The sequence below is a fragment of the Salmo salar genome, chromosome 21, assembly GCF_965601325.2.
Source record: "Salmo salar chromosome 21, fSalSal1, whole genome shotgun sequence".
Taxonomy (NCBI): Eukaryota; Metazoa; Chordata; class Actinopteri; order Salmoniformes; family Salmonidae; genus Salmo; species Salmo salar.
This window is the reverse complement of record NC_138311.1, coordinates 29,605,444-29,625,121: the sequence shown is the minus strand read 5'-3', so window position 1 is coordinate 29,625,121 and position 19,678 is coordinate 29,605,444. Positions and strand designations below refer to the sequence as shown.

The following is a 19,678-nucleotide window of genomic DNA, read 5'->3' as shown; positions in this document are numbered from 1 at the left end:
GAATGGTAATGGAACATTTTGACTTTTCGTGTCTCGATTTGCGCTCGCGCATTATGCCTTTGGATAGTGATCTGAACGCATGAACAAAACTGAGGTATTTGGACATTAATATGGAGTATTTCGAACAAAATGAACATTTCTTGTGAAAGTAGGAGTCCTGGAAGTGCATTCTGCCGAAGATCAGCAAATGTAAGGAATGATTTATAACACTAATTCAGAGTTTTGTTCATGCCAGAACATGGCGGGTAGCTGTATAGCTTGCATTGATGGTTGAGCTATGTACTCAGAATATTGAACAATGTGCTTTCTCCGTAAAGTTATTTTGAAATCTGACACAGCGGTTGCATCAAGGAATAGTGTATCTATAATTCTTTAAATAATAGCAATATATTTTGTCAACGTTTATAATGAGTATTTCTGTAAATGAATGTGCTCATTCACCGGAGTTTTGGTGGGAATACATTTTCTGATCATCACGCGCCAATGTAAAATGCTGTTTTTGGATATAAATATGAACTTGATCAAACAAAACATACATATATTGTGTAACATGATGTCCTATGAGTGTCATCTGATGAAGATCGTCAAAGGTTAGTGCTTCATTTTAGCTGTATTTTGGGTTTTTGTGACATCTCTTTGCTTGGAAAATGGCTGTGGTTATTGTTTGTCTATGTACTGTCCTAACATAATCTAATGTTTTGCTTTCGCTGTAAAGCCTTTTTGAAATCGAACAATGTGGTTACATTAACCTCTCTGGGCTAGGTGGGACGTTTGCGTCCCACCCTAGTCAACAGCCAGTGGAATCGTGTGGCGCGAAATACAAATACCTCAAAAATGCTATAACTTCAATTTCTCAAACATATGACTATTTTACACCATTTTAAAGACAAGACTCTCGTTAATCTAACCACATTGTCCGATTTCAAAAAGGCTTTAGAGCGAAAGCAAAACATTAGATTATGTCAGGAGAGTACCCTGCCAAAAATAATCACACAGCCATTTTCAAAGCAAGCATATATGTCACAAAAACCAAAACCACAGCTAAATGCAGCACTAACCTTTGATGATCTTCATCAGATGACACTCCTAGGACATTATGTTATACAATACATGCATGTTTTGTTCAATCAAGTTCATATTTATATCAAAAAACAGCTTTTTACATTAGCATGTGATGTTCAGAACTAGCATACCCACCAAAAACCTCCGGTGAATTTACTAAATTACTCATGATAAACGTTCACAAAATACATAACAATTATTTTAAGAATTATAGATATACAACTCCTTTATGCAAAGGCTATGTCAGATTTTAAAATAGCTTTTTGGCGAAATCACATTTTGCAATATTCTGAGTACATCGCTCGGCCATCACAGGCTAGCTAATTTGACACCCACCAAGTTTGGGGCTCACTAAACTCAGAATTGCTATTAGAAAAATGTGATTACCTTTGCTGTTCTTCGTCAGAATGCACTCCCAGGACTTCTACTTCAACAACAAATGTGGTTTTGGTTCCAAATAATCCATAGTTATATTCAAATACCTCCGTTTTGTTCGTGCGTTCAGGTCACTATCCGAAGGGTAACGCGTGAGCGCATTTCGTGACAATTTTTTCTAAAATATTCCATTACCGTACTTAGAAGCATGTCAAACGCTGTTTAACCTGTTAGGGCTAGGGGGCAGTATTGACACGGCTGGATAAAAAAACGTACCCGATTTAATCTGGTTACTACTCCTGCCCAGTAACTAGAATATGCATATAATTATTGGCTTTGGATAGAAAACACTCCAAAGTTTCTAAAACTGTTTGAATAGTGTCTGTGAGTATAACAGAACTCAAATGGCAGGTCAAAACCTGAGAAGATTCTGTACAGGAAGTACCCTGTCTGACCATTTCTTGGCCTTCTTTGCCATCTCTATCCATTACAAAGGATCTCTGCTGTTACGTGACACTTCCTACGGCTGCGATAGGCTCTCAGAAGGCGGCAAAAAGCTGAATCGTGGCTTTGCAGGCTCTGGCTGAAAAAAAGTAGCGCGTTTGGGTAGTGGCTGGTTACAGTACTGTGAGACTCAGGCGCGTGCCCGCGTCGACCGAATGCTTTGTTTTCTTTCCTCTGTTTACCTAAACGGAGATTCCCGGGCGGAATATTATCGCTTTTTTACGAGAAAAATGGCATAAAAATGGATTTTAAACAGCGGTTGACATGCTTCGAAGTACGGTAATGGAATATTTATACATTTTTTGTCACGAATTGCGCCATGCTCGTAACCCTGATTTACCATTTCGGATAGTGTCTGGAACGCACGAACAAAACGCAGCTATTTGGATATAACGATGGATTATTTTGGACCAAACCAACATTTGTTATTGAAGTAGCAGTCCTGGGAGTGCATTCTGACGAAGACAACAAAGGTAATCAAACTTTTGTAATAGTAAATCTGACTTTGGTCAGGGCTAAACTTGGTGGGTGTCTAAATGGCTAGCCGTGATGGCTGGGCTATCTACTGAGAATATTGCAAAATGTGCTTTCACCGAAAAGCTATTTTAAAATCGGACACCTCGATTGCACAAAGGAGTTCTGTATCTATAATTCTTAAAATAATTGTTATGTTTTTTGTGAACGTTTATCGTGAGTAATTTAGTAAATTGTTAGTAAATTCCCCGGAAGTTTGCGGGGGGTATGCTAGTTCTGAACGTCACATGCTAATGTAAAAAGCTGTTTTTTGATATAAATATGAACTTGATTGAACAAAACATGCATGTATTGTATAACATAATGTCCTAGTCCTAGGTGTGTCATCTGATGAAGATCATCAAAGGTTAGTGCTGCATTTAGCTGTCTCCTGGGTTTTTGTGACATTATATGCTAGCTTGAAAAATGGGTGTCTGATTATTTCTGGCTGGGTACTCTGCTGACATAATCTAATGTTTTGCTTTCGTTGTAAAGCCTTTTTGAAATCGGACAGTGTGGTTAGATTAACGAGAGTCTTGTCTTTAAAATGCTGTAAAATAGTCATATGTTTGAGAAATTGAAGTAATAGCATTTCTAAGGTATTTGAAATTCGCGCCACGGGATTCAACTGGCTGTTGCGTAGGTGGGACGAATTCGTCCTGCCTAGCCCAGAGAGGTTAAAATGTATTTTTATGCTATTTTTCTCGTAAAATAGCGATAATATTCCAACCGGGCAACGTTGTATTCATTCAAAGACTGAAAGAAAAAAATGGAGAAGTCTCGTGAACGCGCATCTCAGTCTCACTGTCCCCAGGCTGACCACTTACAAACTCTGCTGCTGTACTTTGCCCAGAGACAGCAGACACCCCATTCCACTTTCTGGCGGTTTTAGAGAGCCAATAGAAGCCTTAGAAAGTGTCACGTTACAGCACAGATGCTGTATTTTTGATAGAGATGCAACAGAAGGACAACAAATTGTCAGACAGGGCACTTCCTGTATGGAATCTTCTCAGATTTTGGCCTGCCATGTGAGTTCTGTTATACTCACAGACACCATTCAAACAGTTTTACAAACTTTCTATCCAACTTTCTATCCAAATCGACTAATTATATGCATATTCTCATTTCTGGGCAAGAGTAGTAACCAGTTTAAATCGGGTACGTTTTTTATCCGGCCGTGAAAATACTGCCCCCTTGCCCAGACAAGTTAAGGAGAAGTGTATCTTTAAAATGGTGTAAAATAGTTGTATGTTTGAGAAATTGAAATTATTAGATTTTTGATGTTTTGTATTTCGCGCCCTGCTGTTCCATTGGATGTTGGCTAGGCGTTCCGCTAGCGGAATGTCTGTCCTACATTTACATTTAAGTCATTTAGCAGACGCTCTTATCCAGAGCGACTTACAAATTGGTGCATTCACCTTATGATATCCAGTGGAACAACCACTTTACAATAGTCCTCAACAGGTTTTAAAAAATAACTATATTTTGGAGATGATTTAGTTTTCAAATAACCTAAAGTGAGTGAGAAAAAGGCTATTCTTGAACATGGGGTGAGACATTCTTACTAATTTGTAAATAAAGCCAGTATGTTGTTTAGAATTATTTATTTATGTTTTTAGAGGGAGAGAAACCAAAAGTCCACCATCGCCTCATGGGTTTCCCAGTCGCGGCTGGCATGGGTATCGTACCAGCATCTGTAGCAACGCAGTTTGCACTGCAATGCAGTGTCTTAGACCGCTGCGCCACTCTGTTAGGAAAATATGGCGCTGTACAACGTGACCGTTTCCACACCCTAATCACAGTCAGAAGACAGTTGAAGAAACTTGTGTGGACTTATGGAAAGGCTCGGTAAGACATGTTATATATAATAATAATAAAAAAATTCAGAACATTAACCACGTGTTCACTTGTTTTGTACTGTTTTGTAGTTTCGACCCGATGATTCGTCTGACAAACAAAGAACTTTGCGTCCTGCAGGCCCAGATCAAAGCTGTCGAGACATTCAATGACGTCATCTTCACAGACTAATCAACTCTGGCCCTTGAGCAATTTGCTCAAAATTGCTACAGAAAAAAGGAAGAAGATCAAGCAAGCCGATTCCCAAGCATCTGCTCAAACTCCATGTGTGGGGGGCAATTTCTCGCCAGAGACCAGGCCCATATTTGATTTGATGGTAAGTTCGGCTATTTATAAAGCAAAAGGTACATAAAATATTATAGCCTACACCTCACGGACTGCTATGTGTTCCACAATAATTCACAGTTGGCTCATTTTTCAGGTATCATGGCTCGAGATTTTTTTGAGGAAGAAATCATCAAGAGATATGCTGGACCCTATGTCCGAGAGGTATTTCTGGGACTACATTGTTTCTTTCAAGTTGGGATTATAGCAATATTTTGTTATGTTTAGGCCTATTTACATGTATATTTCTAGTATTGTACCTAATGTTGGCTGTTAGGCTAAAAGTATTTTTTTCTTCTACAAATGCAGACAATGACCCAAAACACACTGCCTCCTGGGTTTGCATTGCAAATGAGGGCTTTTACCCGCGGTCATGGAGCTGGGTGGAAGTGCAACTAAAATGTAGTTTAAATAAACATCTGCATTTTGAATGTCTTTTTTGTCGTTATTTTATTATCGAAAGCATAAAGATGTTGATGAAGAAATACTGTACTGCTGTTTTGAGTTAGAAATGTAACACTTTAGAGTACTTAAGCATTGAATACAAGTTGGGGGATGTTCACTCCTACAGTAGCCGGGCTATAAAGAGTCTATTGTCCTGCTTATAGGGCTACACCTGCTACAGTACACTTTTGAAAAACAAGTGTTTGAAAACCTGTTTTCAAAATGCCTCCAGCTGTCCATCACTACGTTAAATAAAAACACAGCATCTTGTTTACATTTTTTATTGTAACCTCAATGTCACAAGTAATTTGTATCTACCTTTACAATTACTTTTAGAGTTTGGGATTTACAAATGTGTGCTTTTCATGTAATTTTTTGTTAAATCCAGTTCGGATTTAAGTATAACTTTTGACTGACGCCTTAAGTGAGAGGTCTAATGCTTTAATATTTAATAATTTCTGCCCTCAGAATTCATATTTAAGGGGCATTTTTCGCGCCATTATTGGTTACATTGTTTTAGTTTGAACTTGCAGACAGGCACTAAGAACAGCGGGAACATTCCCTAGTCAGCACCATTATTAGTGCAATGCCCCTTAAAGTGTTGCTCTGTGCTACCCAGTGCAATGCCCCTTCCTCCTCCTCCCTTCTAGTGATGGGTCATTCGCGAACGAGCCGGCTCTGGGAGCCTTTGGGAGCCAGCTTGCATATCAGAAGCGCCAAATCTATTTATAGAACTATAAAAAAATTAAGATATGAATAATCAAAAGATTTAAATGAATAGAATTAACTAATTCAAAGAACTAAAAAATATATATGATAATATAGGCCTAAATGCTCAAGCGCGCACAGACATTCCATCTGACTGTCTGCTCAGATTAACAGCCTCACCTGTTGTTCCTGTCAACAGACACGCAGTGTCAACCAACGAACCAAAGATGTGTGAGGGAGGGCCGAGCCAACTCACTCACAGTCACACACTTAGCAACCGAGGAGAGAGAGGAAGGACAGCTGTGAAAACATATTTTTTAAAGAGCCGTTTGGGAGCCAAAAGAGCCGGCTCTTTTTGGTGAGCTGAGCCGAACGAGCCGGCTCACTGAAAAGAGCCGGAATGCCCATCACTACTCCCTTCCCCATGGACCAGGTCCGTCTTCTGTGCGCTGCTCTTCCCTCGTACCTTAAACCTTGTGCGTCCACCGCGATCTCAGTGCTATGCTTGTGAAAAACCGGGTTAATATATCTGTGAGAATATCTAAGGGGCTTTTATATAATTCTAAATGAATTAATAATAATCGCTTTGTTTTAAAAAAGTATGATATTTTGGAGATTATTTCATTTTCAAATAAAGTGAGAAAAAGGCCATTATTAAACATGGTTGTGAGACATTGGTACTCATTTGTAAATAAAGCCAGGTTATTTAGAATTATTTACTTCTTTTTTTAGAGGGAGAGAAACCAAAAGCCTACCATCACCTCATGGGTGAGGTCGCGGACGGCACGGGTATTGAACCAGTATCTGTAGCAACGCAGTTTGAATGGTGATGCAGTGTCATAGACCGCTGCGTCACTCGGGCGTTGTACAATGTGACTGGTTGGGAGTAGGCTACACTACCACAGTAAGTAACATTTCCACACCATAACTGTAGTCCAAGTATCTCTTAGAATAAAAACCTTATTATAACAACAGTTTTAGTAAGTAATACTGAAGTCGTGTACAATTATAAGTTTCTATTTGGTTTATGTCGCCCATTCATTGTCAGTTAGAGACACAGTAGCGCCTTGGAACCCAAAAGCATAATTAGTGGTCTAACTTCCCCTTACGCTGGTCTGCCCCTCCACCACAGAAAGTACTGAGTTAAGCTGAAACACCTGCATTGCTGCTTTACTCAAGAAAGAGACTGTTTGTATGCATGTTTTTTTTTTTTTACATTGTTTGCAAAGTGATATGTGACACAAATTAATAACAAAACATTCTACAATGTAGAAAATAGTAAAATAAAGAAAAACCCTTGAATGAGTAGGTGTTCTAAAACTTTCGACCGGTAGTGTATATGTATGTACACAGCACCAGTCAAAAGTTTGGACACCTACTCATTCAAGGGATTTTCTTTATTTTTGTACTATTATCTACATTGTAGAATAATAGTGAAGACATCAACTATGAAATAACACATATGGAATCATGTAGTAACCAAAAATGTGTTAAACAAATCAAAATATATTTTATATTTCAAATATTTTATTGGTCACATACACATGGTTAGCAGAATGGTTAGCGAAATACAAGATGCAGTAGATGATATAGAACAGTATATACATATGAGTAATGTAGGACATGTAAACATTATTAAAGTTCCGTTATTTAAAGTGACTAGTGATACCTTTTATTAAGTCCGTTTATTTAAGTGGCCAGAGATTTGAGCCTATGTTGGCAGCAGCCTCTCTATGTTGGTGATGGCTGTTTAACAGTCTGATGGCCTTGAGATAGAAGCTGTTTTTCAGTCTCTCAGTCCCAGCTTTGATGCACCTGTACTGTCCTCGCTTTCTGGATGATAGCGGGATGAACAGGCAGTGGCTCGGGTGGTTGTTGTCCTTGATTATCTTTTTGGCCTTCCTGTGACATCAGTGGTGTAGGTGTCCTGGAGGGCAGGTAGTTTGCCTCCGGTGATGCGTTGTGCAGATCAATTAGCCATTTAAAATTATAAACCTGGATTAGTGAACACAACGTGCCACTGGAACACAGGAGTGATGGTTGCTGGTACTGGGCCTCTGTACGCCTATGTAGATATTCCATTTAAAAAAATCTGCCGTTTCCAGCTACAATAGTCATTTACAACATTAACAATGTCTACACTGTATTTTTGATCAATTTGATGTTATTTTAATGGACACAAAAATGTGCTTTTCTTTCAAAAACAAGGACATTTCTAAGTGACCCCAAATGGTAGTGTACATGTATACACATACACAATATATATATTTTGTGTAAATGTGTGTATGTATGTGTGTGTATGTGTATACATGTACACTACCATTTGGGGTCACTTAGAAATGTCCTTGTTTGAAATGTCCACATACATACATACATACATACATACATACATACATACATATATACACACACAGTGGGGAGAACAAGTATTTGATACACTGACGATTTTGCAGATTTTCCTACTTACAAAGCATGTAGAGGTCTGTAATTTTTATCATAGGTACACTTCAACTGTGAGACGGAATCTAAAACAAAAATCCAGAAAATCACATTGTATGATTTTTAAGTAATTAATTTGCATTTTATTGCATGACATAAGTATTTGGTACATCAGAAAAGCAGATCTTAATATTTGGTACAGAAACCTTTGTTTGCAATTACAGAGATCATACGGTTCCTGTAGTTCTTGGCCAGGTTTGCACACACTGCAGCAGGGATTTTGGTCCACTCCTCCATACAGACCTTCTCCAGATCCTTCAGGTTTCGGGGCTGTCGCTGGGCCATATGGACTTTCAGCTCCCTCCAAAGATTTTCTATTGGGTTCAGGTCTGGAGACTGGCTAGGCCACTCCAGGACCTTGAGATGCTTCTTACGGAGCCACTCCTTAGTTGCCCTGGCTGTGTGTTTCGGGACGTTGTCATGCTGGAAGACCCAGCCACGACCCATCTTCAATGCTCTTACTGAGGGAAGGAGGTTATTGGCCAAGATCTCGCAATACATGGCCCCATCCATCCTCCCCTCAATACGGTGCAGTCGTCCTGTCCCCTTTGCAGAAAAACATCCCCAAAGAATGATGTTTCCACCTCCATGCTTCACGGTTGGGATGGTGTTCTTGGGGTTGTACTCATCCTTCTTCTTCCTCCAAACACGGCGAGTGGAGTTTAGACCAAAAAGCTCTATTTTTGTCTCATCAGACCACATGACCTTCTCCCATTCCTCCTCTGGATCATCCAGATGGTCATTGGCAAACTTCAGACGGGCCTGGACATGCGCTGGCTTGAGCAGGGGGACCTTGCGTGCGCTGCAGGATTTTAATCCATGACGGCGTAGTGTGTTACTAATGGTTTTCTTTGAGACTGTGGTCCCAGCTCTCTTCAGGTCATTGACCAGGTCCTGCCATGTAGTTCTGGGCTGATCCCTCACCTTCCTCATGATCATTGATGCCCCACGAGGTGAGATCTTGCATGGAGCCCCAGACCGAGGGTGATTGACCGTCATCTTGAACTTCTTCCATTTTCTAATAATTGCACCAACAGTTGTTGCCTTCACACCAAGCTGCTTGCCTATTGTCCTGTAGCCCATCCCAGCCTTGTGCAGGTCTACAATTTTATCCCTGATGTCCTTACACAGCTCTCTGGTCTTGGCCATTGTGGAAAGGTTGGAGTCTGTTTGATTGAGAGTGTGGACAGGTGACTTTTAATACAGGTAACGAGTTCAAACAGGTGCAGTTAATACAGGTAATGAGTGGAGAACAGGAGGGCTTCTTAAAGAATAACTAACAGGTCTGTGAGAGCCGGAATTCTTACAGGTTGGTAGGTGATCAAATACTTATGTCATGCAATAAAATGCAAATGAATTACTTAAAAAATCATACAATGTGATTTTCTGGATTTTTGTTTTAGATTCCGTCTCTCACAGTTGAAGAGTACCTATGATAAAAATTACAGACCTCTACATGCTTTGTAAGTAGGAAAACCTGCAAAATCGGCAGTGTATCAAATACTTGTTCTCCCCACTGTATGTATGTATGTATGTATGTATGTATGTATGTATGTATGTATGTATATGTATATATATATATATATATATATATATATATATATATATATATATATACATACACACACACATATATACACACACATACATACATACATACATACATACATACATACACATCCATATATATACACACATATATTTATATTTTTTTATTTAACTAGGCAAGTCAGTTAAGAACAAATTCTTATTTTCAATGACGGCCTAGGAACAGTGGGTTAACTGCCTTGTTCAGGGGCAGAACGACAGATTTGTACCTTGTCAGCTCGGGGATCCGATCTTGTAACCTTTCGGTTACTAGAGCAAACCAGAGCATACCGGACCTATTTTTCTCTCCATATCCCCGGATTACTACCGCAAACTCTGAACCTTTTCATCTGGATCATGGCAGCTAGCTAACCGCAACCTGGGTTGACTACTTCTGGCTAACGTTTCCGTCCCGGAGCTAGCACCAACTAGCCTGGAGCTAGCCCATACTAGACCCATCTCCCAGCTAGGGCTCCTGGGCTACTCCTGAAGCCCACTCCTCGGCTACAATATCCGGACCCCTTCTACTGCCGGCACGGGGCACGGAACCCTGCCGATCCTTCACGACTGGAATACCGACATAATCTGCCCGAGGATCCCAACAGGCCCCTCAGGCGCGACGTCCCCTGAAGGCCCATTCTGCTAACCGCGGCCTGCTAGCTATCTAGAGCATATTGGACAGCTGATCCATCGACCAGTTTCTTGAACCATTATACCCATTTTGCCAATTGGACTTGGACCCCTCTGCTACTTGGAACCCTAGTAATTCCACGATTGGTCTATCAACGTCACCGCACGAGGAGGCAAAAACAGACTTTCCCCCATCGTGACATCGATCTAAGGCCCTTATGTTAGCTTGCTAGCCCCGGCCTGCAAACTGCTAGCCCCGGCCTGCAAACTGCTAGCCCCGGCCTGCTAACTGCTAGCCCCGGCCTGCTAACTGCTAGCCCCGGGCTGCTAACTGCTAGCCCCGGCCTGCTAACTGCTAGCCCCGGCCTGCTAACTGCTAGCCCCGGCCTGCTAACTGTCTGAATCAACATGTCCCCAGCCAGCCCGACCCCTCACTGGACCCATACAATCACTTGGCTACGCATGCCTCTCCCTAATATCAATATGCCTTGTCCATTACTGTGCTGGTTAGTGATTACTGTCTTATTTCACTGTAGAGCCTCTAGCCCTGCTCAATATACCTTAACCAACCATGTTGTTCCACCTCCCACATAAGCGATGACATCACCTGGTTTAAACGTCTCTAGAGACTATATCTCTCTCATCATTACTCAATGCCTAGGTTTACCTCCAATGTACTCCCTTCCTACCATACCTTTGTCTGTACATTATGCCTTGAATCTATGCTATCGTGCTCAGAAACCTGCTCCCTTTACTCTCTGTTCCGAATGTGCTAGACGGCCAGTTCTTATAGCCTTTAGCCGTACCCTTCTCCTACTTCTCCTCTGATGATGTAGAGGTTAATCCAGGACCTGCAGTGCCTAGCTCCACTCCTACTCCCCATGTGCTCTCTCATTTGTTGACTTCTGTAACCGTAAAAGCCTTGGTTTCACGCATGTTAACGTTAAAAGCCTACTCCCTAAGTTTGCTTTATTCACTGCTTTAGCACATTCTGCCAACCCGGATGTCTTAGCCGTGACTGAATCCTGGCTTAGGAAAACCACCAAAAAACCCAAAATGTCCATCCCTAACTATAACATTTTCCGCCAAGATAGAACTGCCAAAGGGGGCGGTGTTGCAATCTACTGCAGAGATAGCCTGCAGAGTTCTGTCTTACTATCCAGGTCGGTACCCAAACAATTCGAGCTTCAACTTCCAGAAACAAGTCTCTCACCGTTGCCGCTTGCTATAGACCACCCTCTGCCCCCAGCTGTGCCCTGGACACCATATGTGAATTAATTGCCCCCCATCTATCTTCTGAGCTCGTGCTGCTAGGTGACCTAAACTGGGACATGCTTAACACCCCGGCCATCCTACAATCTAAGCTTGATGCCCTCAATCTCACACAAATTATCGATGAACCTACCAGGTACAACCCCAAATCCGTAAAGACGGGCACCCTCATAGATATCATCCTAAATAACTCGCCCTCCAAACACATCTCTGCTGTTTTCAACCAAGATCTCGGCGATCACTGCCTCATTGCCTGCATCCGTAATGGGTCTGCGGTCAAATGACCACCCCTCATCTCTGTCAAATGCTCCCTAAAACACTTCAGCGAACAGGCCTTTCTAATCGACCTGGTCGGGGTATCCTGGAATGAGAGACCTCATCCCGTTAGTAGAGGATGCCTGGTTATTCTTTAAAAGTGCCTTCCTCACCATCTTAAATAAGCATGCTCCAATCATAATTTTAGAACCGAGAATAGATATAGCCCTTGGTTCACTCCAGACCTGTATGCCCTTGACCAACAGAAAAACATCCTGTGGCGTTCTGCATTAGCATCAAATAACCCCCGTGATAAGAAACTTTTCAGGGAAATTAGGAACAAATATACACAGGCAGTTAGGAAAGCAAAGGCTATCTTTTTCAAACAGAAATTTGCATCATGTAGTACAAACTCAAAAAAGTTCTGGGACACTAAAGTCCATGGAGAATAAGAGCACCTCCTCCCAGCTGCCCACTGCACTGAGGCTAGGAAACACTGTCACTACCGATAAATCCACAATAATTGAGAATTTCAAAAAGCATTTTTCTACGGCTGGCCATGCTTTCCACCTGGCTACCCCTACCCCGGTCAACAGCCCTGCGCTCCCCACAGCAACTCGCCCAAACCCCCCCCACTTCTCCTTCACCCAAATCCAGATAGCTGATGTTCTTAAAGAGCTGCAAATTCTGGACCCATACAAATCAGCTGGGCTAGACAATCTGGACCCTCTCTTTCTAAAATTATCTGCAGAAATTGTTGCAACCCCTATTACTAGCCTGTTCAACCTCTCTTTCGTATCGTCTGAGATTCCCATAGATTGGAAAGCTGCCGCGGTCATCCCCCTCTTCAAAGGGGGAGACACTCTAGACCCAAACTGCTACAGATCTATATCTATTCTACTCTGCCTTCCTAAGGTCTTTGAAAGCCAAGTTAACAAACAGATCACCGACCATTTCGAATCTCACCGTATCTTCTCCGCTATGCAATCTGGTTTCAGAGCTGGTCATGGGTGCACCTCAGCCCCGCTCAAGGTCCTAAATTATATCATAACCGCCATCGATAAGAGACATTACTGTGCAGCCGTATTCATCGACCTGGCTAAGGCTTTCGACTCTGTCAATCACAACATTCTTATTGGCAGACTCAACAGCCTTGGTTTCTCAAATGATTGCCTCGCTTGGTTCACCAACTACTTCTCCGATAGAGTTCAGCACGTCAAATTGGAGGGCCTGTTGTCCGGACCTCTGTCAGTCTCTATGGGGGTGCCACAGGGTTCAATTCTCGGGCCGACTTTCTTCTCTGTATACATCAATGATGTCGCTCATGCTGCTGGTGATTATTTGATCCACCTCTACGTAGATGACACCATTCTGTATACCTCTGGCCCTTCTTTGGACACTGTGTTAACTAACCTCCAGATGAGCTTCAATGCCATACAACTCTCCTTCCGTAGCCTCCAACTGCTCTTAAATGCAAGTAAAACTAAATGCATGCTCTTCAATCATTCGCTGCCCGCACCTGCCCACCCATCCAGCATCACTACTCTGGACGGTTCTGACTTAGAATATGTGGACAACTACAAATACCTAGGTGTCTGGTTAGACTGTAAACTCTCCTTCCAGACTCACATTAAAACATCTCCAATCCAAAATTAAATCTAGAATCAGCTTCCTATTTCGCAACAAAGCATCCTTCACTCATGCTGCCAAACATACCCTCGTAAAACTGACCATCCTACTGATCCTTGAATTCGGCAATGTCATTTACAAAATAGCCTCCAACACTACTCAACAAAGTGGATGCAGTCTATCACAGTGCCATCCGTTTTGTCACCAAAGCCCCATATACTACCCACCACTGTGACCTGTATGCTCTTGTTGGCTGGCCCTCGCTTCATACTCGTCGCCAAACCCACTGGCTCCTGGTCATCTACAAGTCTCTGCTAGGTAAAGCCCCACCTTATCTCAGGTCACTGGTCACCATAGCAGCATCCACCCGTAGCACGCGCTCCAGCAGGTATATCTCACTGGTCACCCCCAAAGCCAATTCTTCCTTTGGCCGCCTCTCCTTCCAGTTCTCTGCTGCCAATGACTGGAACGAACTGCAAAAATCTCTGAAGCTGGAGACTCTTACCTCCCTCATTAGCTTTAAGCACCAGCTGTCAGAGCAGCTCACAAATCACTGCACCTGTACATAGCTCATCTGTAAATAGCCCATCCAATCTACCTCATCCCCATACTGTATTTATTTATTTATCTTGCTCCTTTGCACCCCAGTATCTCTACTTGCACATTCAACTTCTGCACACCCTACAATTCCGGTGTTTAATGGCTATATTGTAATTACTTCGCCACTATGGCCTATTTATTGCTTTACCTCTCTTATCCTACCCCATTTACACATGCTGTATATAGATTTTTTTTTATTGATTGTATGTTTGTTTATACCATGTGTAATTCTGTGTTGTTGTATGTGTCGAACTGCTTTGCTATATCTTGGCCAGGTCGCAGTTGCAAATGAGAACTTGTTCTCAACTAGCCTACCTGGTTAAATAAAGGTGAAATAAATAACACACACACACACACACACACACACACACACACACACACACACACACACACACACACACACACACACACACACACACACACACACACACACACACACACACACACACACACACACACAAGTATTCAGACCCCTTGACTTTTTCCACATTCTGTTACATCCTTATTTTAAAATGGATTACATACTGTAGTTTCCCCCCTCAATTTACACACAATACCCCATGTTGACAAAGCAAAAACAGGCTTTTATAATTTTTTGCACATGTATAAAAAACAAACGGAAATATCACATTTACATAAGTATTCAGACCCTTTACTCAGTAACTTGTTGAAGCGTAAAAAAAGGAGGGGGGTGGTCAATACAAAATAGTCTGGGTAGCCATTTGATTAACTGTTCAACAGTCTTATGGATTGAAGCTGTTAAGGAGTCTTTTTTACCTATACTTGGTCGATACAGCTTGCCGTGCGGTAGCAGAGAGAACAAACTATGACTGGGATGGATGGAGTCTGACAATATTTAGGGCCTTCCTCGGACACCGTCTGGTATAGCAGTCCTGGATGGGAGAAAGCTTGGGCCCAGTGATGTATTGGTCCGTACGCACTACCATTTGAAGCGCCTTGCGGTCGGATGCTGAGCAGTAGCCATACCAGTAGGTGATGCTAACATGGAGATGCCTTGAAGCCTAGGAAATGAGAATTGATCATACAACCTTCCCCATCAACAGGACAAGAGAGAACATTTATAACATCTGAAGGTGTAACCTTGTCAACCCAAAACCACCGACCAATCAAACAATACCAAGTTTACAGTGTAACCTGACCACCAAGGACCAATCTCAACAGGGTGTCACAGCATCTAAGACCAATCTAAGACCAATGTAAATAAGATATAATTTCTGAGAGGACCACACAACTCTATGCATAGAGTAATTTAAAGTTAACCCTGTACAGATACAAGTTACCACAGAGAACATACAGCCACATAGATAACATTAAAGTTATCCTCGGTGAAGAAGTTTTAGATAGATACCAAAAATGGATACTATGGAATTATTCTATCACACATTCAATAGTCAGTCCTCTGGATACTGTAACAGAGATACATTTTGGCCCCTCAAAGGGGGAAGGGCTGACTAGTCCTTGGGCATTGTCCTTTCCTTGTGTTCCTGGACCATTTGCAATACAATTCCAAGTGACAGAGAACACATAAATTAGGGCCGAGCCTACACATCTAAGATTCTTATGGCATTTGCTCTCAGCCTGTCTGGCGACTTCTTCAAGCCAACACAATAAATAGACCTTTACATTTTTTTAGGGGAATAACATTTCAAATGTGTTTCAAAAAAAAAAAGAATAAAAGGGTATGTACCCTACCTTATGATACTTCTTCCTTATCTGCCCTCTTGGTTTACACCCCAGCTTCATCTTCCTCAACCTTGTCATTAGACATTTTAACAGTATTATTACAGAGCAAAAAGTGGCTGAGATAGGTTAGTCACGCAACAATGATGGCCTGTAACATAGTCACATACCTGTGATTGTGCCTCGAACTGGTGATCGCCCATGAATGAACTCCTGGGATATTATCCAGAAAAAGTGAACATGGATTTGAAAGCAAAATCAATGTATGATAATTCAATATAAATACATTTTTCACTATGCAAAACTCAGTGCTTGATTTTGAGAAGCTGACGTTACCAAAGACATTTTCCGTTTTTCCACCGGTACCATATGAGTCCAGCAGCTGCAGCAACAACAATCAGAAATATAATGACAAGTAGAACCCAACAGGCAGCAGATGTATCTGTGAGGAGAGGGGGATACAGTTAATATAAACAGGCTGCATTTACAACTACAATACATGCCCTAGCAATCATCGTAGCGCTAATGCAAACACTTTCCTGTAAGCAAAGAGATAATGCTAGAACGTTATATGTGTACATATGCAATAAGCTAAAAGTGTGTATCATGACTAGGGCTGTGGCAGTCATGAAATTTCTTCAGCTTGTGATTGTCAAGCAAAAAACTGCCGGTCTCACGGTAATTGACGTTAATTGGCATTAACACATTTAGCATCTCCTGGTTTCCAGACATAGCCTAAAAGCCACCCACAAAACACCAGTCTCAATGTCAACAGTGAAGAGGCGACTCTGGGATGCTGGCCTTCTAGGCAGAGTTCCACTGTCCAGTGTCTGTGTTCCTTTGCCCATCTTAATCTTTTCTTTTTAATTGCCAGTCTGAGATATGGCTTTTTCTTCGCAACTCTGCCTAGAAGGCCAGCATCCCGGAGTCATCTCTTCACTGTTGACGTTGAGACTGGTGTTTTGTGTGTACTATTTAATGAAGCTGCCAGTTGATAACTTGTAAGTTTACCTATTCTGTGCAAGAAATAAATATTCCAAAACATAGTCTAGGACAGTTGTAGGATGGGATAGATCCCAAATTAATACAACCACTAGCATAAAAAAAATATTTTTTTAAGCAATGTGGCTGACACAACAGATCTGAACGTTTAAGCTTAAAATGTTGATAAACTATTAGGCTATTTCTTCACATTATAAGCGCTATAAGGCTATAAGCGTGAATGTTCCATTAGCGGGAAAACACCATTCTTAAGTGACCACAAATGCGATTTATGTATGTAAAGCTTTTATTGGGGCGGCAGGTAGTCTAGTGGTTAGAGCATTGGAATAGTAACCGAAAAGTTGCAAGATCAAATCCCTGAGCTGACAAGGTAAAAATCTGTCCTTCTGCCCCTTAACTGACTTGCCTGGTAAAATAAAAATATAAAACAAATTATAAGGTGCATTTTTATGGTGAAAAATGTACTTAATTTTAAGAAATTATTTTGCCACTTTAGTTGTGATACAAACCTTATCAAAACATATAGGTCTATGTGCTAGGCTACATGAGGTGTGAAACTATGATTTGAAAAAGGTCGCAAAATGAGTGTCTTACTGCACACAAGCTGGGCATCATTCACAAATGATAGGCTAATATTGTCACCCATCAGACAATTCTTGATTTAATCTCGCCTTTACATATACTAAATAATATATGTGAAATTTGTTTTAATTTAGAATGGACCATTATCATGCACCTGTATCGAAACAATGGCGGAAGCTTTTCCCGTGATTCATTTTCATGCCAGCCAGGTAGGCTATACTCCTGTAGTAAAGATGTGCTTAATATTAGGAAAGTTGATACATAAATAAATAAAATATAGTAGCCCTAGCCTATAGAAAGCTGATGGGATCCTCTTTTTAATACAGGCCATCACTGTTTTCTCACGCAATTGCATAGCCTATAGAAATGTTGCGCAAACATGAGCTCATGGGCTCTCATGAAGTGTTTGATTCATTTTTAAATTAGAATTGCATTGATGTCTGAGTGATTAGAGGGACAATTGTGCTGAGTACCAGGCAGTTAGCAAGTTTGGTAGGCTAATAATGTCCATCAGCAGCATCAGAGCTTGGAGAAGTCTAACTACCGTGACTGAACGGTCACATGGAATTTGACTGCCATCATGACTCGTGACCGCCGTTGTGCCGGTAATACGGTCACCGTAACAGCCCTAATCATGACAATCTTAGTTTTTAAACTTTCCTGTAGAAAAAGATTTGAGGCCATACGTCTGATACTAACACACGCAGTGAAATATAAGTGAGCATCTTGCTCAACTTTGGTATACATACATGCTACATCACATTTCACATAATTGGCCCTAATATAACAATTCAAGTATAAGCAGCCAGTAAAGAAACCATCATGAATTGTGTATGTGTGCCTGCATGTTGTGGTGGTTCATTCCTTTACTATAAAATGAGGAGAGACAAACTTATCACACAAGTCAGAATTATACTTAAACTAAATCTTTAACAATGAGAGCTTGCAATAGCAATGACTTGTCAACGATTCACCATTTCTAATGATCCGTTGAGAGTGGCGAGACAAAAGTACAAAGGTCTTTTATAGCCAAGATACACCCCTTTCAACCTACATGACGAACATCAGATACATAGAATGGGTCACAAGGTGAGACTTTTTAAATGAGAAAGGAGTATCCCGTAGCCAGATAGCATTCGCTATCAATTATCATTCAGTTTGGTCCCTAAGACGAGGTTCCTATCTCGTTCCTGTTACTCCTAGCACAAAAACACCAACTCGACCAATGGCACAAATCAATTGTCAACTCCAGACACTACAACACACATCCCCCAAGACCAAAGGAGAGAGTAACTGGCACACAAACATTGTGGAAACCAGTAATTGGTTCCCCATTAATCACGCCATCCCTTCACATGGTTTAGAATAGGTAAAGACACATTCACATATGAAGACAATGTTCCCTCCTGTCCTCTTCCCTTTCTGATATTCTGCATAGCACCAGAGACATGTGAAAGACAAGCCTGCTCTCCCCTCTCTGGGCCCCAGGTGACTGAGCCCCAACTGTGGGAAGAAGTGCAACTGCCAACACCAGAGTCCAAAGGGATACATTCTAATAACAAGTATATCATATAAGCATATTATGCAGATAAGACATCTTAATTAACTATGTTACCCAACTAATTCTGATTCATCCGCCACAATGTGTGTGTGTATTTTTATTTTTTCTCTCTCAGGTGTCCTTACTGGAGACAACATGCACATATTGAGAGCCAGTTGCTCGTCCGTAAGGATTGGAGGCCTCACAGGTGTAGAGGCCATTCAGCTCAGAGCTGAGGCTGATGAGGTGCAGTGTGTCTCCCTCTGCTCTCACTGCAGACTGAGGCCATGGCTGGCCCACTCTGGGGGAGAGAGAGAGAGAGGGTGAGGAGAAGGGCTGACCCTGCTGAAAAAAACAGCAGACAAGCATAGGCTGGTGAGCAGCCTTCATTGTGTTTTAGCTAGTAAAAAGCCTTTGTTTTTGCTGTTGACACTTACATTTTAACCATTTAGCAGACACTCTCATCCAGAGCGACTAAGTGTATTCATCCTAAAATAGTGAGGTGGGACAACCACATATCACAGTCATAGTAAGCACATTTTTCCTCAATAAAGTAGATTGAGTAAACACAGCGCTAGTACGGGGGGGGGGGAA

At 41.5% G+C, this 19,678-nt stretch overlaps 1 protein-coding gene across 8 annotated transcripts in view; it reads right to left on the bottom strand.

The window, feature by feature from the left end:
• Window positions 1-7,292: 7,292 nt before the first annotated feature.
• The window catches only part of LOC106582115 (nectin-3), a 51,876-nt gene continuing 39,490 nt past the window's right edge, over window positions 7,293-19,678 (bottom strand). For 5 of the 8 annotated variants that reach the window (XM_045704640.2, XM_045704639.2, XM_045704644.2 and 2 more), the window contains exons 6-10: window positions 19,231-19,385; window positions 16,297-16,402; window positions 16,131-16,173; window positions 15,973-16,033; window positions 7,293-15,281 (exon numbers count right to left, since the gene is read on the bottom strand). In XM_045704640.2, the coding sequence (XP_045560596.1) occupies window positions 16,007-16,033; window positions 16,131-16,173; window positions 16,297-16,402; window positions 19,231-19,385 (331 nt within the window). In that variant the 3' untranslated portion in view covers window positions 7,293-15,281; window positions 15,973-16,006. Of the gene's footprint in view, window positions 15,282-15,972; window positions 16,034-16,130; window positions 16,174-16,296; window positions 16,403-17,230; window positions 19,386-19,678 lie in introns of those variants that run through there. The other 3 variants (XR_006761192.2, XR_006761191.2, XM_082967090.1) reach the window with 3 other exon arrangements.